At 41.2% G+C, this 22171-nt stretch overlaps 1 protein-coding gene across 5 annotated transcripts in view; it reads right to left on the reverse strand.

The window, feature by feature from the left end:
• The window catches only part of LPCAT2 (lysophosphatidylcholine acyltransferase 2), a 521286-nt gene that overhangs the window by 242393 nt on the left and 256722 nt on the right, over window positions 1–22171 (reverse strand). For all 5 annotated transcript variants that reach the window (XM_073605020.1, XM_073605019.1, XM_073605022.1 and 2 more), the window contains 2 exons: window positions 11293–11351; window positions 9982–10016 (listed from right to left, as the gene is read on the reverse strand). In XM_073605020.1, the coding sequence (XP_073461121.1) occupies window positions 9982–10016; window positions 11293–11351 (94 nt within the window). The remainder of the gene's footprint in view (window positions 1–9981; window positions 10017–11292; window positions 11352–22171) is intronic.

Consider the following 22171-nt stretch of genomic DNA (forward strand, 5'->3'; position numbering starts at 1 on the left):
CGACAGGCATCTCCCCCCAGGCTCTGGGGATCATTATCTCAGAGACCTGTTCTGCCATCATACAGGTCCTGCAGAAGGAGTATAAGAAGGTAAGATTTTTATCCTTTAATATAACATTTTATTGTATATAATGTTTGCTAATATATTGTATTTCTTTCCTCATTCCCTAATTACCATGATTGTAATATGCTGTGAATGTCCCCTTTGTCCTCATGCATGCTTGATATTTTTGTAATTATTTATTTGCTCCTTCATACATATTTGCCTTCACTTACCTCCCCAGCATGCTCTCCTGGCCCTATATTCACCTCATGTAGTCACTTAACAATGTATTTTATCAGCACCATAGTAGTGCTTTACCCCAAACACCCCTAAAATGTGTTGAAATGTGATTTGTGCTTTAAATTCAGGCAGAGTGCCAGAGGCTTTTTTTTGGGGTCCCCAAATCATTTGGAACCCTCCCTCCCCCCCAACTGCTAAGTCAGCTGATACCAATTCTCTATCTATCATCAATCATCTATCTGCTGACTTTGCCAAACCCATACACACTATACCCATCTCTTTTGTGGTCAGATGTATGGATGAATTCCCCAAAGCATGTAGTGCAAGGGCCTGCCTATATACTTTCAAATGGTACTGTTTAAAGTTTGGGTATCCTATTATTATCTTGATAGGTAATAGAAGAATGTCCAAATGTGCTAAAATGTGTACAATGTGTATTTATATCTTTGTATTATGACACTTCTTACCTGTCCAGTGGGGTGTCAATAGTGTAACTAAGGAGGGGCTGTTCCAAGTAATACACATTATTTAGGCATTCATCTCTCAATGAAGTGGAGAGGGTTACCTGTCCAAGAGCTCCCCCCCTATAATGTTAGAAATGGCCCATGGCGGGGGGGATATGATAGGTGTACCTTATACTTTGGTCTTTAAAAATTCCCATAAATAAATGTTATCTTGATGTTGGCCAAGAATGTTTGTGTCTAATCTGCTTTCTATGTTTATGTGCAAAAAGACAAATTTTTTTTTTGTTTTCCTCCACAGTTTCCTTCCACGCCACAGGAATGACAGACTGTGGCCTCCCACTTTGCCCAGCGGTGGGACTTTCCTAACTGCGGAGGGGCAATTGATGGGAAACACGTCCACATCATCCCACCACCCAACTCAGGGTCGTACTACTATAATTATAAGGGGTTCAATAGTATTGTGATGTTGGCGGTGGTTTCGGGTACTTATGAATTTCTGTATGTGGACGTGGGGAAAAATGGCCGGATGTCAGATGGTGGAGTCATTGCCCAGATGGAGTTCTACAGGCATCTCCAGAATGGTAGCTTGGACTTGCCACCTCCAGAAGACAATGTGGAAGGACTCCCATTCGTCTTTGTTGCGGATGAAGCTTTTGCGCTGGGGGACCATCTTATGCGGCCATTCCTGGTGAGGACCCTCACCCCGGACCAGAGGGTTTTTAATTACCGGCTGGCCAGAGCCAGAAGAGTGGTGGAGAACACGTTTGGAATCATGGCCAGCTGGTTCCGCCTATTTCTTACACCCATACATATGGCGGAGTACAAAGTGAATCACATTATCCTGGCGTGCTGTGTTCTACACAACTTTTTATGGCAACATTCTGCCAACTATGCTGGCTCAGTTGGGCCTGAGGCCGGAATTCAAAATGAACCAACCCTGACGGCGCTTGAAAGTAGTCATCCTGGCTTGCCCCCCTTGAGTGCCCGTGATGTCCGGCTAAGATACCTTGAATTCTATGCAGGTAATGGGGCTATCAATATGCCAGGCAATGTGTAAAACCTTTTTCAAATAAAAGAAAAACAAAATAAGCAAATCTTTGGTGACATTTACTGCTTGTGTTTGTTTTAGCTGACCCTGACAGAAATGTGGTGAGTCCTGAAAATGGCGTGATTGTGTAACCTTACAAAGCACTGTTGGGTGTTATTTACTAAAGGCAAATACACTTTGCACTACAAGTGCACTTGAAACTGCACTTGTAGTGCAAAGTGGATTTGCCCTTAGGAAATAACACCCATTGTCACAGAAAGCAGCAATTAGAGCACCCCAAAAGTATTGTAGCATTGAGACAATAATCCACACATTCTTGATTAACAATCTTTTTAATACCTGCACAATCACATGTGCATTTAGAAAAGGTTTTTAAAACAAACCAACATGTTTGTTGTATAACAATTTTTGGGGTCACATTAGAAAAAGTAGAAATGTCCATTTAAGATAAAACAGGCATGTTTAAAACCAACAAGAAAAACACAAATCTTGAACTTACAAAGTTCACATTTGGTAGAACTTGAGGGCAATATCAGACATGAGTATTTACAAACTGTGTTTGATATTGCGTTCAGATGGGGTGAAGTCACCCCTGGAAAAGCCAAATTTTGAAGATGCACACAAATAGCCGAACGTCAACATGTGCGACCTGCCATCACGGGGGATCAAGGGACGTGTTTTGGGGGAGCAACCCCTTCCTCTCAGCTACTTTATTATTGAGGAAGGGGTTGCACCCCCAAAACGCGTCCATTGATCTCTCTTGATGGCAGATAGCACATGTTGACACACTGTGTGCCTCTTCAAAATTTGGCTTTTATCCAATTTGACAAAAAATGTAAAAAATTTGTAACACACCATAAAACAATAGGATTTGGAGGGGTTTTAAACTCTCCCCAAAACATCAATGATGTTCTTATTTTTTTTAAGAACATCATTGATGCTTTTCTGGATGTTTTCCAAGTCCCTATTACACCCCATGATCTCCCCAATCAGGATCTGTGCATTTTCCGAGGTGAAAGGATCTGGATCCACAATATCACGATCACCTAAAAAGATAGAAACCAAAAAAAAAAGGTATTATAAATATGCCGGCATCCATCTCTTACCCGAGCCTGTGGTCGCAGACACTCACCTGTTGTGGTGCCAATTTCCACCACGTCTTCCTCCTCCTGCTCTGTTTGTCTTGGGTGCACTTCCCCTTCTTCCAGAGGTGGGGGGTCTCTGGTCTCTCCGGATGAGGGGTGTCCTCCGAGTCTTTTCTCCCCTATGTAAAAAAAAAATTGTATACTTAGCACACAGATATTTGAGGGAAGAACTATAAATATGAAACATTGCTTGGAAGTGGGGTACAATTGTCTGTTTTGGCAGAGTTCCAAGATGTAGAATTTTTAGTGTCCTTTGTCAAGCTTCAATACTTTACCTGTTTTGTACAAGCTTCACAGATGGAGACACCCCTGTAGTATACACTGGAGCACCTGTGTGGGCCCCCTAATAAAAAGGGTGTTCTTGTGACCCACACTAGTGCTCCAGCGTCCAGATGTGTAAACAGCTGCTGAGTGTCCTCTCCTTACACAGAATCTAGTTTGCATTTCATTCTAGTAACAAATACATCTACACAACCAAATTATTTTCAGACAAGTAGGCCCTAAAAAATGTGGGCAAATGCATATGGGCAAAGCAATGGTGTTTTATAGGCCGAAAGAAAAATGTTTGATACAAACGAATAATGTGCCCATGAACATGAAAGTTGACATTTTAAACTGGAAAACAGTTAAGAAAAGCACACGGAGCAGCACAAACGTAATAAACACAAAAAGACTAGGAACACAGCACAACTACTTACTTTTTTGAAGCACTCTCCGGATCTTTCTGTACTGCTCGTGCTCTCTTAATTTTAGGTCCGACCACCGTTTCCTGGGCTGATCTTTCGATCAACGTACCCCGAAATTCCGGTGGAGACTTTTGACCACTTTTGCCATGATCTTGGCCTTTCGGACATTGGGGTTGGGGTAAGGTCCATACTTTCCATCATAGTCGGCCTTCTTCAGGATGTCGACCATCTCCAACATCTCCCCAAAGGACATATTTGATGCCTTAAATCGTCTCCTTCTGGATCGTGACGTTTCTGCCTCTGGGCTTTCCTCCTCCTCCTCCTCCTCCTCATTGGTGTAAATATCAGACACCTGCTCTGACTCCGCCATGTGCTCTTCCCCACTGTGCCGAACAAGAAGGGACGGGGAATAGACTAGAAAGAACGTCAGGGGTGGGCGGAGTTTCACGCATGCGCAGTGTCTATAAAGCGTAACACGCGTGCGTAGTACGTACGATCTGTGAGCGGAGGAAGGAGTAACGGAGGCGCCGATCGTGATAACGAAGGTAAGATTTAACATTGGGCCTATACTGCTTCTAGATTGAGGCCTGTATTTGCACAAGTTTAGAAGACTTTAGGCTGACATTAGGGTTTGTCTTGTGTTGTGTCTTGCAGTGAAAATGGATATCTTGAAAGATAAGGACTTTATGGCAATCTTCATTGATATGTTCAGCGAGCTGTCCTGTCTGTGGCAGAAAAACCACCTTGATTATAAGAACCAAACAAAGAGGAAGGCAGCACTGGATCAATTGCTGGAATTTGTGAAGACGGTGATCCCCACGGCAGATATCACCTATTTGAAGATCCTAATTGGTGGCCTGAGGAGCACTTATCTAAGGGAGCACAAGAAGGTCCAGGATTCCCAGAGATCCGGAGCTGCAGATGACATTTATGTCCCCAGGCTGTGGTACTATGACAGGCTGCATTTTCTGGCAAGTCAGACTGAACCCAGGCCAGCACTCTCCAGTCTTCCTTCCACGCTTCCTTCCCCCCCAGCTGAGGCTTCTGACGCCCAACCTGGGCCTTCCAGGCAGCAACATGTGGAGGAGCCCAGCTTGAGCCAGGTATAGCATTCTTCTAAATATTTCTGGTTGTCCAATCAATGATGTTAAATAGATGTTAGTTTGGAGTACTAATTTATGATTGTGATTGATGATGCAAAAACTACCACCATGTCCCTTTTTCATACACAGGGAAGTCTCAGGCTGCCTGATACCCAGGTCCCTCCCCTACACATTCAAAGACAAAGTGGCAGGAAGAGGAGTAACCTGGAGGAGGCTGCCATTGGCCTCTTGTGGAAGGCTACAGAGGTCCTGAGAAGCCCCCACAGTGTGGAGGAGGACTTTTCTGGCATAACTGCCTGCAAAATGCTGCAGATAGAGGAGGGCCAACGACTCCTGTGTGAGTCCTTAATTTTGGAAGCTCTCAATAAGGGGATGAGGGGCTAAATAACATGTGCTACCCACATTTGTAACCTCACACATAGTCCTCCTCCTCCTCCAGGTCCTACTCCTCCAGCTCCTCCTCCAGGTCCTACTACTCCTCCTCCTCCTCCAGGTCCTACTCCTCCTCCTGCCATATCTCCAACACCAGAGCCATAGCGTGGAAGGAAGCGTGGAAAGAAGACCAGAGAATGATGACCCTGGGTCCAGTCTGGTCTGGCAAAAGATGCAGCCTCTTGTAGTACCACAGCCTGGGGACACAGATTTCATCTGCTGCTTTCATGATCTCTGGGACTTCTGGACCAGACTGCACTCCCTTAGATATGGACTCCTCAGGCCACCAATTTTGCATGAAAAGATTTGATGTCTGCCCTGGGGGTCCAAGGCTTCGCCAATTTCTGATGTTTCTCCAGCGTTGCCTCCCTCTTTGTTTGGTTCTGAGCCCTTAATAAAGGATTTTTTGTTTCAATTATATTCGCCTATGTGTGTTTTCCTTAAAAAAGGACAGTTTGTTTTTTGAGGATTCAGGTACATTTCAAAAATACAATGTGAAATTAACAAGGGACATCAACACCAAGCAACCTTCTTGAGATTAAATAATACAAGATAATAATGGTGTTGTGGTAACTTGACAAACAAAACACACACAAAAATATTATGGAGTAAAACTAAAACTAAAATATAACAAAGATCAGCCTTGAAAAAAATACAAACCCCCCCCCAAAAAAAAAAAACAGCCTTTAAAAAAAAAAAAAAAATATATATATATATATATATATATATATATATATATTGAGGGAATCATGATAAATTATAAAGAAAGAAGTTTGTGAGAAGTCTGTGTGAATATGAGCAGCAAAACTACTTCATTCTTCTCACATTATAAAGAAGAAGAGAGTGTGCTGTATTAAACCATTTTTTACATTGCAGTGTGACGAAAGTGCTGTATCCATTGCGAACGCTAATTTTACCAGACCGAGCTGTTCCATCTCAGAATTTCTTCTGAGCATGCGTGGCACTTTGTGCGTCAGAACTGGCCACACACGGTCGGAATTGACGCGATCGGATTTTGTTGTCGGAAAATTGTATAGCCTGCTCTCAAACTTTGTGTGTCATCAATCTGATGGAAAATGTCCGATGGAGCCCACACACGGTCGGAATGTCCGACAACACGCTCCGATCGCACATTTTCCGTCGGAGAATCCGACCGTGTGTACGGGGCATAATGCCCCATACACACGATCGGACATTGATCGGACATTCCGACAACAAAATCCATGGATTTTTTCCGACGGATGTTGGCTCAAACTTGTCTTTCATACACACGGTCACACAAAGTTGTCAGAAAATCCGATCGTTCTAAACGCAGTGACGTAAAACACGTACGTCGGGACTATAAACGGGGCAATAGCCAATAGCTTTCGTCTCTTAATTTATTCTGAGCATGCGTGGCACTTTGTGCGTCGGATTTGTAAACACACGATCGGAATTTCCGACAACGGATTTTGTTGTCGGAAAATTTTATAGCCTGCTCTCAAACTTTGTGTGTCGGAAATTCCGATGGAAAATGTGTGATGGAGCCCACACACGGTCGGAATTTCCGACAGCAAGGTCCTATCACACATTTTCTGTCGGAAAATCCGACCATGCGTACAGGGCATTACTGTGAAGAAGCCATTCCATATTTGGAGAATAAATCTCTTTTCCTCCAGATGTAACGAGTGCCTCCTTGTTCCCTGTGATGACCTTAAGGTGAAAAACTCTACACCGAGTTCCCTATATGGACCACTTATGTATTTATACATGTTGATCATATCTCCCCCTTAAGCTCCTCTTCTCAATGTTTTTTGAAAGTGGAGGCCTTGCAGAATAAATTTGACTTTATTGTTATTACATAGGGACTAAGAAGCCCTCTATGTGATAGCATAGGTAGGTTATAGGTTCATTTTATGGAGGCATCAGGGGTCTATTAGAACCCCAATGTCACTTCTTCCCCCCACAATAGCTGAGGAATCACAACTATCATTCCAGAACAGAATACATGCGTGTGGCTTCTGGGTTTATTAGTCACTGAGGCAATCAGGGAACAAATAACCATGTGGAGGACAACAAATCATGCACTATAAAGAAAACAGGTGGCATAACAAACTAACAGAATGGTAGAAAAAATTTAGAACAGCAGCTAGGGTGTGCAACATAATAGGGTGTTTACTTGGGTAAATGCTGAGGTCTAGCATACCTCATCTTAGACTGCATGGAAAGGAAAGTTGGACAGACAAGGTATCTCCAAACAAAAAAATCGGAAATTTTACTGGAAATCTGATTATCTTGCTGAAATTGCAGTGTGGTGAAATCAGCCAATTTTATTTAACCCTATTCATAATCAAACAAGTACAGATTGGGTCATGTAGAAGTGCTGCCATTCTGTGTGCAAACTGGAATTTTGACACTTTTATTGGAATTGCATGGGGAGGGATGTTAATCCCCCAAGTGCTGCTACCATTGATTTAAAGTGGAAGGTCACCCTAAAATAAAAAAAAGCATTAATATTCTTTAAAAAAAAAACATTTGAAAAAAAAAAAAAATTAACTTACCAGAAACCCCTGTTGCTAGGCAGTCTTCCTAATCTGCCTCTTCCTACTCCACGGCGCTTCCTCCTCTTCGACGAGCGGCCCCGTTGCCTTCTGGGACATGTGTGTGTCCCAGAAAACAACAGGGCCATTCGCAAAGCGCCACGTGACTCGCGCATGCGCAGTAGGAAACTGTGAGGCTCCACTGCCTTTTTCCCTTCGTTACGATGGTGGCGCCGGCAGTCGATCCGATGGACGGATCGGCCTCGGGGGGGCCGACATCACGGGCTCGCTGGACAGGTAAGTGTCCTTATTGAAAGTCAGCAGCTACAGTGTTTATAGCTGCTGACTTTAAAAAAAAACAAAACGCGGCCGGAACGCCCATTTGAAGACAATTCAGTGACTTCAATGATTTTATTATTAAACCGCTGGACCTTTTTTTTTTTTTTTCTTACCTGCAAGGTAAAGCCATAATGTGCTAGTATGCATTTCATAAAAGCACATTATGTGAAACTTTGCTGAAAACAAAGCATTCCAGCGATGCAATGTCATCGCTGGAGGCAGCTTTCATCTTCAGCCATCGACTCCGGCTCTGTGAGTGGCCGGAGCAATGATGACGTCACACCCGCACATGCGGGCGGGAGCCGTCGTTCACGGCACAGGGCTCTGAAGGAGCGGCATGGCTGGCCGTTCCTTCAAAGTGCATGCGCCAGTGATGTCACAGGCTGCATGTACAATAAACATGTAAATATCTCCTAAATGTTGCACATTTAGAAGATATTTACACTACCTATAGGTAAGCCTTATTATAGGCTTACCTATAGGTACAATTTTATGTTGGAAGTTTACTTCCACTTTAACCTCCTAATTATGAGGGTCCAAACAAATCAAAATGTTGGCATGTGTTAGTAAAACTGCTTAGTGTATCCAAGGGAATTATACCTTGTTTTTTTCAGGACAAATAGGGCTTTTATTTGGTGGTAAATGGCAATGGCTATCTCCGGATTTTTTTTCAAAGTAAAACTGACACAAAATAGTAAAAAAAATATATATATATTTTTTAAATTTAACTGTATATTTTTTGCCATTACAATAACCCACCACCACAGAACATACACCAAAACGTATGCTCCCTGCAACTGTACCACACATGTGTATAATATTTTTGTTTGTATCCATTGCTGCTTTTGTCCTACTTAAAACACACTGACATCAACTGGCACTGACACTATATAAAACACTTCTTTAATCCTACCTAAAATACATTGAAGCTGACCCTTACCTTTGACCATGACACTGATCTTTGACCCTGACCTGGACCCGAACGCTGACTTCTATCAGTTTCAGAGTTGTTTGTGCAGCTTTTTTCACATATGTGTAAATTATTTGTTGTTTGTACCTGTAGTAGAGCCTAAAAACAACTGTGCAACTTTTGCTTTTTTATCCTACTTAAAAGACACTAAGACATATATAAAAACACTTTTCTGTTATCTTACCTGAAACACAGTGACACTGACTCTGACCTTTGATCATAACACTGACCCTGACACTAAACCCAACATTGACCCTGACATTGACTGCTGCTAGGGTCAGTGTCAGGGTTGTTTGTGCTGGAAGCATGCTGTGCAGCACAAACGTGGCAGCACAAGTTGTATGGGGGATTGAATTTCTATAAGAAACCTTATAGTTTTCTGAGAAATTCTTTGGTATACATTACATTTTGCAGGTTAGTTGGTGAATGGCTGTATTTATAAAGAAAATCACAGAGCTATTCAGCCTGTGAAACTGCATGTACATTCTGTGCAAATTAGGACAAACACAAATAATGGGTATATTCTCTCCAGGTTGAATTTTTTTTTATACAGAATAGTGCAAATAAGAAAAATACAGCAATGTGGCCAATACATGGAGTCATAGGAAATAAATACGTATTAGTAACCTAGCAATCAATGAGCAGTTATTATTGTGAACGTAAAGTAAATTATGTACAACAAATACACTTTGGGCTTGTGTTGATGGCTTTAATTTAACATCAGTTTGAGATGCTTCTGAGAACATTCACTATTCATTGACAGGTGAATTTTACATGCAGTAGACCACCCATTTGAACTGCTTCAAGCAGATTTTGCATCTCAATAGACTTTGGGCCTATAGACTAAAAAATACAAGACTTGTTTGAAGGTAATAAAAGCCCATCAAAAATAATAGAAGCAGCACGCTCACTGTTAATATTACTACTAAAATTCCCTTCTTACATATTACAAGGTTAATTGATTAATCATTTATTTCCATATTTGATGCTTACACTGTATATCCTTGCCAAGTCCAGGTGACTGTGTCCTAAGGCAGTCCAATACATAATATAATATAAAAAGAACAGAAAAAGAAAATTAATTTGACTATATACTGAACAAACTAACTGTTGATAAAACAAGATCTATTAGTAATCCTTATTTCCTGGGGAACAAGATAGAGACTTTGGCAAAAAACAACTTTTTTTTTTAATTGTTTCAGTAAGAGAATGGCTATCCATTTAGTGCTGTCATTGTCTGCTGATATACTGCCTGTATGCTGGATTCAGTAGGGACCTGACCATTTTGATACTGCTACTTTTATGTTTGGAATCTATCTGGAATATATATAGGTCATATTTTTTTTATGTTTTTATTACTGGGGCAGCTTTTTCAGGGATTCAGGCCATATTGGTTGAGGTGGAGAGTAAACACTTTATGAAAGACCTAACTCCATATCTCAAATAAAACATCTAGGGACTGCCAAGGGACGTGCCCTATATATACCCCCCCCCCCCCCAACCACCCCTTTTTTTTAACTATATTGTATACTATCTGCTTTTTGTATATACTGCATATTGTTATAAAACTGAACTTGTTATGATTTTATATATTAAATCATTCTCAATTTTTTTTCATTTTTTTTTGCCTAAACATTTCAGTGTAAACATTAAAATTTTAGTTCAAGTCAAATCAGTTTCGCAACAGCCTAGTTGTTACCATCAAATTCCTTAAAAATATCTTTTTAATTACTATTAAAATATGATGAACCTAAAGTATTTTATGCAACAAATATGATGCAAGGGAGACATCACTATGTTGTGACAAATAGTTCCAGCACTTCCAGATCTCTAAACATGTTTTAAAATGCATATTTACCAATTCAGTGTCTTCATTAAGGACTTTTCATTCACAAATTACTTTTGAGAAAAAATTGAGATCATATATTATCTCTAGCATAGAGATACTGTAGAACAAGTCCAACAATGCCAGCATGCTTTGACAGTCTTGTATGTTGGGCTTTATGATACCCATTTATAATTTTTATATGCAAGTAATTGGCCATAAAAGGGGTATGGGGTTTCGTGTACTACCCTGCGGGACATGTATCAATGCAAAAACATTTTAAAAACAATTGTTCAGAAGCAAGGAATTTAATAATGCTTAAAGTGTAACAATAAAAAAAATAAAAAAATAATTTAAATAGAGTGTCTAGTCTGCCTGTAAAGTGGCACATCCATAGCATGCATCCATTGGCATAGCAATAGAAATCACTGTGAGAGCTATTAATAGTGGTGGTTTTGAAAGTCTATTAAAATACATACCAGAGTGTTTGGGTATCGAAGGATAATGGGTTGAACAGGGACTGCAGGATAAAAAGCACCTAAGCAAGAGTGAACATTAACATTAAAAATTAAATAAAGAAGAATTGATTAACATATAACAATTATTTCACATGTTCCTGCAAATAAGTCTAAGAATAATTTGGACCATTCACTCATTAGTTTTAAAACACCTAAATATATGTATATATTTTTTTTAATAAATGCATTAAAGTTTACTTTTTGTTGTTATGAGCCATATCATGGGAGTTGAGGAAACAAAAGTCTTTATAGCCTTTGGTCTGTTTCCACCTGCAGGATGTAAAAACATTTTAACGGTGGAACTGAGCAAATAATTCTGGTAGGCTTTTGCACTCGATCTTTCATTCACCAATTCATAGGAAAATATAACAACTCTTTAATCAATTAGTTAATTAACAAATCTGAACACAGGAAATTAGGAATGGGACTATATCAGAAAAACATTCTCCATTACTATAGTTACTATAGTTAGCTGTTCCCTTTTGCCATATTACATTCAAAAGCATTTTGTTATATCTGTTCAAAAAAGTGCACAGATATAGCTTGTAACCTCTTGGAAATTAGTTGAAAACAGTTCCTCTGCTGTACTGAAATCCCAAGGGGTCTTATTAGCTCTGCTTAGGTTGGGGGGTGAGCAAATGTAGGCAAACCCTGGTCAGCACCATGCCAGGTTTGCTCAAGCTTTTAAATATGTCAAAATACCATGATACCTATGAACTGCAGAGCACCTCCCCATGTGTTATAGAGATGAGCAAAGACAGAAGTATTTTTTAGTCTAAATCAGAAGTGAGCAACCTAGGATGACAATATTGCTCCTCTATACATACAATATGATAAGAGAAAATTGTAATCCTAGAACAGAATGTACAACGTACATTGTCATCCTAAAACAGAAAGTGACAGGATAGAGAAAGAAATTGAAAAAAGAAAACTAATGACACCAAAGACTTGTAATCTACCAAATATGATTTTTTTTTTTTTTTTTTTGGTTTTAAATATTCTTTAGTCCCCTTTAAACCACTGAATACAATTACCTTGATACGGTTACTTACCCCCAAATTTAACTCTGGGGTTTTAAAGGAAAACTTTGTGTTTATTTACGCCTAAAGATCTCTTGTTCTGTGACTGATGCTGAGGATCTTTTAGAAAATTGAATACAGTAAAACCTTGGATTGTGAGCATAATTTGTTCTGGAAACATGCTTGTAATCCAAAGCACTTGTATATCAAAGCAAATTTCCCCATAAGAAATAATGGAAACTCAGATGATTCCTTCCACGACCATTTATTCATAGGTCTTTCCATTTATAGTCCATATAAAAAGATTATAGCAATGTTGTGTAACTATAAAATGTCAATCTACAAATGTCAGCCTCCACAAGGGGATTAGAAGCAAAATCCATCAGGAGATACAGAGTATAAAAGAGAAGAGAGGCATCTCTAAGTGTAGCAATATGGTTACATTGAATGAAGGTACAAAATTTAGCAACTCACATGGTTGATGATTAAAACGGGCACATCTAAGTATGCAGGCATCTGGGGTAAAGTGGTCCTCATAGACCATCCCCCACACCGCCGGCACTCACCGGTGTCAATCTGCAATTGTAACCGGGAAGACTACCCTGCAGTAAAGCGATCTGAAAGCGAGGCTTGAAGAGCTCATGGAGCACAGCATGGAAGGGATGACGTTGATGGTGGTGCGGAGAATGATGAGTTGGGAGGATGTGAGTTGCTAAATGTTGTACCTTCATTAAATGTAACCACACTGCCACACTTAGAGGCGCCTCTCTTTTCTTTTATACTCAGTTGTGACTTGACGCTACTTGTATATCAAGACATCGCTTGTATATCAAGTCAAAATTTATGAAAAAATTTTGCTTGTCTTGCAAAACGCTCTCAAACCAAGTTACTCTCAAACCAAGGTTTTACTGTAATTTGATTGTAATTAATGTCAGAGATATTTTACAACATTGAAATAGTAAGGGACATTTCGCAAAGAGCTAGATAATTAATTTTATGATAAATTGCTGTTTTTACTATCAATTTTTTTTGTCATTTACAAAGCACATTACAATTCAGATAGTTACAATAGTCCTCATTCTAGGAAAGATTAGTGAACATCTAGATTTTATAATTCTGCAATAGGAAATCGTAACATTTTTAGTTGTAATGCATTAATAGCATCTAATTTAGTGATACAAACAACATACATGTTTGCCACTATAAACTAAGCAAAATAAGTGAACTTTTTGGTTTAAGTAGATTTTATTGCGTTTTTGTAAAGATACAAAACCAAAAGGTTTAAATAGCACAAAAGTGGGGTCACAGCCCCGTAATAAGAGAGTGAAGATTTACCGAGGACGTAATCAATAAACGGATATCATAGACAAAGTTGTTACACCAAAATGTGACAACCCATAAACTAGCAAGAGAAAAGTGGCCATCTAGGAGGGTATAGAGACATGGGTGGATTACCCTTGGGGTTTGCGCCTAACCCAGGAGAGGTCCAAGCACCCTAAATAACCATGTATTTGGGTTACTCACAGCTTTTGGTGAGCGGTGGAAATAAGAACCAATATTAGAACAAAACAAAGAAAAAAACTAAACCAAGTGACATGAAAATTGAAACTAAAACCAGTCCTAGAATTTTGACTGTGACAGTGATATGTGTTTAGTTAAAGCAGCATGCATCTGTTAAGCCTAAGCCAATATAGTGGGGTTAGCTGTTTAAATACATCTTTAATGTAATTATGGAGATTTTTAGGTACCGTAGTTTGTCAACATTCCATGTGACAGGTTGGGTTTCTTAATGGAAATAAAAAGAACTTTTTAGAAACCCCAGTGCCTAGAAAGAATTTTATGATCATCTTTCTTTCAATAGGAGGCAAAGATTTTGTGGATCCCCTTCCCAGTGAACTAATGAAGGCATCCTCTTGATTCAATGGGGTTAATTTATTAAAACTGGAGAATGCTAAATCTATTGCAGCTTCTAATGTCAGCTTGTTCTATTACACAGTTGGTCAGGTTAAAAAAAAAAAAAGACACTAGTCCATCTAGTTCAACCAATAAAAAAATAAATAAATAAATAAATAAAAATCATTCAATCCCATATACACAATCCTATACCCACAGTTGATCCAGAGAAAGGTGAAAAACCCCAGCATGGCATTATCCAATTTGCTTACAGCAGAGGAAAAAAAATCCCACCTGATCTGTCAAGAGGCAATGGGATATTCTCTGGAATTAAGCTTTAACAAAAAAAAAATGGAAGCCAATTGGTTTCTGTGCAGAGCTGCACTAGTTACTAAACACAAGATGATATTTGTGCGCTTGCAAAAAAACTGTAAACCTTAGTGACAAAAAAACGAAGTAAAACAAATCCAATAAAAACTCAATTAAATCAAAATGGACAGCAGCATCTAAATCACCACTCCAAGTAGGATGTGTAACAAGCTCCAACCAAACAATAATTAAAAGTGTGCTATCCTAGGGATGGGCCGAATGACCCCCTTTTCGGTTCGCACCAGAACTTTCAAACATCGCGAAAGTTTGAAACCGAATAACGAACCCCATTGAAGTCTATGGGATAAAAACAGGAAAAATCAAAAGTGCCCATTTTGAAGGCTTATATGCAAGTAATTGGGCATACCATGGTTATGGGGGTCTGGTAGTGCTCTGGGGGACATGTATCAATGAAAAAGAAGTTTGTAAAAAAACATTTTTAAATGAGCAATGATTTATTGATGCTTCAAGTGAAAGCATAAAAACGAAAAATTCCTTTCAATATAGCGACTGGGGTGTCCCCTTAGCCTACCTGTAAAGTGGCACATCTGTACTGTGTATAGAAGCTGCTGCAGCAATAATTGCATTTATAAAGCCAAAAAAATGACATTTTCCCTGCAAGCTTTCTTTATTTTGTAAGCAACGGCTTGTGGAGCCAGTCTGTAGGATGAGTCCAAAATGTAGTGCACTGGGAACAAGATTAGAGATTTTTTTGATAAATTTTGGTATCTCTACCACAGACTTTGGATAGAAGTAACAGGTGCGGAAAAATTGGTCTTTGGGTGTTGGTGGTGCCTTCACACCGTAACCCTATAGAGGTACTCTTGATGAAAGCAAGAATTGGCCTTGCTTGTCAAAAATTGCAATGATATGCACCTGTCAAACAGGTGCAGAAAAACTGGTCTTTGGGTGTTAATTGTGCCCGTGAAACCTACACCAAAAACATTCTTCCAGATGAAATCAACACCCACAACACTAGGCAGCCTAGAAGTCCTGCAGAGATTCCACATCCCAAAAACACTTAATCGGTATCAGGGGCTTCATAGCTGCTGGTAATCCAGGACCGATTAATTTTGATAAACTTCAGACGGTCCACGGAGTCTGTGGACAGACGCGTTCTACGATCAGTAACAAAACCTCCAGCAGCACAGAATGCCTGTTTGGAAAGCACACTGGATGGAGGGCAGCCCAGCAGATCAATAGCATACTGGGCAATTTCTGGTCAGTGATCTATTCTCATGACCCAGTAAGCCAGTGGGTCGTTGACTGGAAAACTCTCTATCTCTGTTTTTGCCCCTAGATAAGTGTCCGCCATGTGATGCAGATGCTGCCGATGGGATGTGGAAGCTCATAGCCCTGGGTGGCGAGGACAAAAAAATTGAGAAATGCATCACCGCCTTCTCCACTGCTCCTCTCCACAGAAGCCTCAAAACTACATTTTCCACAACACTGTAACCTACCAGAGTCAGGGAAAGCGTTTGATAAACTCCTCTTTAAGGTGTCCTCAAGAGATTTCATCCGCATTCTCTGTGAGGACGGGATGAGTTCTGAGACTTTCCCCTTATAATGGTGGTTAAGGAGGGTTGCCAACCAATAGTGATCCTTTTCCTTTACACCTCGTATTCTTGAGTCCTTTCACAGGCTTTGAAACATGAAGGAGCCAATTCACCGCAAATTTGCAGAGGTATGAGAAGTAGACTCCTCAGGGTCACTGAGGATTACAGTATCTGGAACTGCTTCCTCCCAGCCACGTACTACTCCCAAGGGTTCTGGGGATGCAAAACCATCTCTTACTGTTTGAGGTATGTCTTCCTCTGCTTCAATGCCTCAGAAACTGCCAGAATCCTCCTCCTCCTCTCTCTTCTCTTGTGTGTTCTGTGGCATAGGAACAATGGTGTATGTATAAAGTAGGCCTTGAGAGGAAAGGAAGTCCTCCTCTTCTTCCTGCTGCTCTGCCTTGAGTGCCCTGTGCATAATGCCACTCAGAGTCTGCTCCAGCAGGAACACAACAGGGATTGTGTCACTGATGCATGCATTGTCACGGCTCACTATCCTTGTGGCCACCTCAAATGGTTACAGTACAGTGCATGCATCCTTTATGAGCAGCCATTGGTGTGGGGGAAAAAAAGCCTGGGCCTGTCATTGTGCCAAACTCACACAGATACTTGATGACGGCCCTCTGCTGCATGTGCAGCTGCTGCAGCATCGCCAAAGTCAAATTCCACCTGGTGGGCATGTCACAAATCAGACGGTTTATGGGCAGGTGGAATTCTCTCTGAATTTCAGCCAACCGAGCACTGGCTGTGTAGGATCACCTGAAATGGCTACAAACTCTTCTGGCCTGCTTTAGTAGATCTTCCAACCCTGGGTACCTATTTAGGAATGCTGCACCACCAAATTGAGGACATGTGCCAGGCATGGCACATGTGTCAACTTTCACTGTCTAAGGGCGGACAGGAGGTTTGTGCCATTATCACACACCACCATTCCTGGCTCCAGCCGGCGTGGTGTGAACCACCTCTGGGCCTGTCCATGCGGAGCTGCAAGAATCTCTGCTCCAGTGTGGTTCCTGTCCCCTAGACACACCAGCTGAAGCACTGCATGGCACCTTTTAGCTTTACTCATTGAATAGCCCTTTGAACGCTTAGGGGGTACTTGAGGTTCACAGGACAATTCAGTGGAGGAGGAGGAGGGGGTAGAGCTGACAAATCTTGCATTACCAGCTGTATGGAGAACTGTCAATACCTACAGACCTCCAAACTTCATGTGGCCTTTAGAATAGCACAACAACAGCGCATCGAGAGCTTTATGGAATGGGTTTCCATGGTCGAGCAGCTGCATCCAAGCCTTACATCACCAAGTGCAATGCAAAGCATCAGATGCAGTGGTGTAAAGCACACCGCCACTGGACTCTGGAGCAGTGGAGATGTGTTCTCTGGAGTGAGGAATCACATTTCTCTGTCAGAAGGCCCCTTGGCCCCTTAGTTCCAGTGATGGGAACGATTAAGGCGTCAGCATATCAAGATATTTTGGACAATTTCATGCTCCCAACTTAGTGGGAACAGTTTGGGGATGGCCCCTTACTGTTCCAACATGACTGTGCACCAGTGCACAAAGCAAGGTCCATAAAGACATGGATGAGTGAGTTTGGGGTGGAGGAACTTGACTGGCCTGCACAGAGTCCTGACCTCAACCTTATAGAACACCTTTAGGATGAATTAGAGCGAAGACTGCGAGCCAGGTCTTCTCATCCAACATCAGTGCCTGACCTCACATATACGCTCCCGGAAGAATGGTCAAACATTCCCATAGACACACTCCTAAACCTTGTGGACAGCCTTCCCAGAAGAGTTGAAGCTGGTATAGCTGCAAAGGGTGGGCCAACTCAACACTGAACCCTACGGACTAAGACCCCAGTCATTAATGCCATTAAAGTTCATGTGCATGTAAAGGCAGGCATCACAATACTTTTGACAATATAGTGTATATTTGTATGCTGGGGTTGCAGCTTTTCACATATATTTATGGCCCTGGTCAGCAATCCTGAGCAGACTACTTTGATATTTTTGCAAACTGAAACAAATTTCAAATCTAATCTTGAGACAAACAGATGAAATCCTAAAAAAGTAAATAAGATCAAGAACAAGTATATAATCACACACATACAGTGGGGACGGAAAGTATTCAGACCCCCTTAAATTTTTCACTCTTTGTTATATTGCAGCCATTTGCTAAAATCATTTAAGTTCATTGTTTTTCCTCATTAATGTACACACATCACCCCATATTGACAGAAAAACACAGAATTGTTGACATTTTTGCAGATTTATTAAAAAAGAAAAACTGAAATATCACATGGTCCCAAGTATTCAGGCCATTTGTTGTGACACTCATATATTTAACTCAGGTGCTGTCCATTTCTTCTGATCATCCTTGAGATTGCTCTACACCTTCATCTGAGTCCAGCTGTGTTTGATTATACTGATTGGACTTGATTAGGAAAGCCACACAGCTGTCTATATAAGACCTTACAGCTCACAGTGCATGTCAGAGCAAATGAGAATCATGAGGTCAAAGGAACTGCCTGAAGAGCTCAGAGACAGAATTGTGGCAAGGCACAGATCTGGCCAAGGTTACAAAAATATTTCTGCTGCACTTAAGGTTTCTAAGAGCACAGTGGCCTCCATAATCTTTAAATGGAAGACATTTGTGATGACCAGAACCCTTCCTAGAGCTGGCCGTCCAGCCAAACTGAGCTACCAGGGGAGAAGAGTCTTGGTGAGAGAGGTAAAGAAGAACCCAAAGATCACCGTGGCTGAGCTCCAGAGATGCAGTCGGGTGAAAGTTGTAGAAAGTCAACCACCACTGCAGCCCTCCACCAGTCGGGGCTTTATGGCAGAGTGGCCCGATGGAAGCCTCTCCTCAGTGCAAGATGTATGAAAGCCCACATGGAGTTTGCTAAAAAACACCCGAAGGACTCCAAGATGGTGAGAAATAAGATTCTTTGGTCTGATGAGACCAAGATGGAACTTTTTGGCCTTAATTCTAAGCGTTAGGTTTACCTTCTTAGGAAGGTTTACCTTCCAACAAGACAATGACCCTAAGCACACAGCTAAAATAACGAAGGAGTGGCTTCACAACAACTCCGTGACTGTTCTTGACTGGCCCAGCCAGAGCCCCGACTTAAACTCAATTGAGCATCTCTGGAGAGACCTAAAAATGGCTGTCCACCAACGTTTACCATCCAACCTGACAGAACTGGACCTTGTTCTGGACCTTGTTCTGGACAGAACCTTGAGGATCTGCAAGGAGGAATGGAAAAGGATCCCCAAATCCAGGTGTGAAAAACTTGTTACATCTTTCCCAAAAAGACTCATGGCTGTATTAGATCAAAAGGGTGCTTCTACTAAATACTGAGCAAAGGGTCTGAATACTTAGGACCATGTGATATTTGTGACACATCTAGTAAGATTAGAATAGTGCCCTTCAGATTATATTATTACATCAATAGTGTGTGTGTGTGTTTTTAAAAGTGGTTAAAAGATAGCAACAGTAAAGTGCCTAAAAGATATGTCACAGTGTTACTTAAAAATGACAATTAAATTAGTACAGTGATATAGTGAATACAAGGAATCTAACCAAGGTATAGAGCTGCAGCCACCAGCTGTTAGTGACAGCCTTGGTTAGTGTTTGCTATTTGGCACTGTGCTACTTTTACTGGTAATTGCCCAGTCATGCAACGCTGTGTCCAAACAAAATTTATTTCCTTTTTCCCACAAATAGAGCTTTCATTTGGTGCCATTTGATCACCACTGGGATTTTTATTTTTTGCTATATAAACTAAAAAAGACTGGAATTAAAAAAAAAAAAAAAAAACTATATTTTCTACTTTTTTTATAGAAAATATCCATTTAAAGCGGATGTTCACACAAAATGGAACCTCTGCTTTTCAGAACCCTCCCCCCCTCCGTTGTCACATTTGGCACCTTTCAGGGGGGAGGGGGGTGCAGAAACCTTTATAATACAGGTAGTTGCACCCACTTCTGGGCATAGACTCCCGCAAGTGTCTACGCCTCTTCCCACCCCCCCCGCTGTCTGCTGGGAAACGCATGGGTCCCAGAGACAGCAGAGATCATCCTGATTGCACAGCGCGACTCGCGCATGCACAGTAGGGAACTGGGAAGTGAGTTGCAAGGCTTCACTTCCTGATTCCCCTACCGAAGATGACGGCGGCAGCACCCGAGAGCCGAGCAGCAGATTGGCTTCGGGTGCCGACATCGCGGGCACCCTGGACAGGTAAGTGTCCATATTTTAAAAGTCAGCAGCTGCAGTATTTGTAGCTGCTGACTTTAAAAAAAAAATTTTTGCAGACCTCCCCTTTAACTCAAATTTCACAATACTTTTAGGCCAAAATTTATTCAACCGCATGTCTTTGGTAAAAAAAATCCCAATAAGCGTGTATTGATTGGTTTGCGCAAAAGTTATAGCGTACACAAACTATGGTATATGGAATTTACACAGCTTTTACTATCTGACAGGCTAGCACATTTCATTAGGTGCTAAAATGCCAGGGCAGTACAACTCCTTCCCCTTCCCCCTCAAATTACCGCTCTTTGGAAAGTAGAAACTCCAAGGAGTCCATGGAATCTTTTATTTTTTATCACAAGTTTTTTTGTTTTTTTTTTTACACAAAGTTGTCAATTAAATGATATTTTACTCACACATGCCATAGGTTCTGCTGCTTCTCCTGAGTATGGGGATACCAAATGTGTGAGACTTTTTGGGAGCCTATCTGCGTACAGGTGCCGAAAACCAATCACCGCCTTCAGGATTTCAAAGGGCGTAAATTGCTAATTTCTCTTCCTCACTACCTATTACAGTTTCAAAGGCCCTGAAATGCCAAGAAAGCACGACTCCCCAAATGACAACTTTTTGGAAAGTAGACACCCAAAGCCATTTGCTGAGAGGCATGTTGAACCCATGAAATATTTTTTTTTTGACAATAGTTTCTCGAAAAAAAAAAACACATTTTTTATTTTTTCAATTTTTACACAAAAGTTGTCATTTAAATGAAATATTGCTCACACAAGCCATGGGTATACATGGAATTACACCCCTAAATACATTCTGCTGCTTCTCCCGAGTATGGGGATACCACATGTATGAGAGTTTTTGGGAGCCTAACTGCGTACAGGACCCCGAAAACCAATCACCGCCTTCAGGCTTTCAAAAGGCGTAAATTGCTCATTTCACTTTCTCACTACCTATCACAGTTTTGGGGCCCCGACTTGCCAAAGTATCACAACACCCCCCCCCCAATGACATATTTTTTGCCACAAGTTTCTGGAAAGACAAAAAAAAAATACTTTCGCTTAAATGATATATTGCTCCCGCATGCCATGGGTATATGTGAATTTATACCCCAAAATTTATTCTGCTGCTTTCCCTGAGTATGGGGATACCACATGTGTGAGACTTTTTGGGAGCCTAGCCGCAAATGGGTGCCGAAAACCAATGACTGCCTTCAGGCATTCTAATGCCCCGTACACACAGTCGGACATTGATCGGACATTCCGACAACAAATTCCTAGGATTTTTTCCGACGGATGTTGGCTCAAACTTGTTTTACATACACATGGTCGCACAAAGTTGTCGGAATTTCCGATCGCCAAGAATGCGGTGACGTCAACCACGTACGACGAGACTAGAAAAGGCCATTTCAGAACCAAGCGCGGCACCCTTTGGGCTCCTTTTGCTAATCTCGTGTTAGTAAAAGTATGGTGAGAGACGATTCGCGCTTTTTCAGACTCGTGGCTTTCAGATCGTTTTCTGCGGTTCAGTTTGTGCTTGTGGGTTTGTATCTGCTCTTCAGTGCGTGCAAGCAAGCTACGTGTGACTTGGATTAGTCATTGTGTTCTTGTTCGTTCGTTGCTGTTTTTCAGGTCGCTCTTCACAGGCCTTGCTGTTCTTCAGTGCGTTCTGTTACTTCGTTCTGAGCAGCAGACCGTTTTCTAGCCATGTTGCGTATACGTACTCCTCGTAGAGTTCGTGCTGTGCGG

This window comes from Aquarana catesbeiana, linkage group LG11 (genome assembly GCF_042186555.1).
Source record: "Aquarana catesbeiana isolate 2022-GZ linkage group LG11, ASM4218655v1, whole genome shotgun sequence".
NCBI classification, from domain to species: Eukaryota; Metazoa; Chordata; class Amphibia; order Anura; family Ranidae; genus Aquarana; species Aquarana catesbeiana.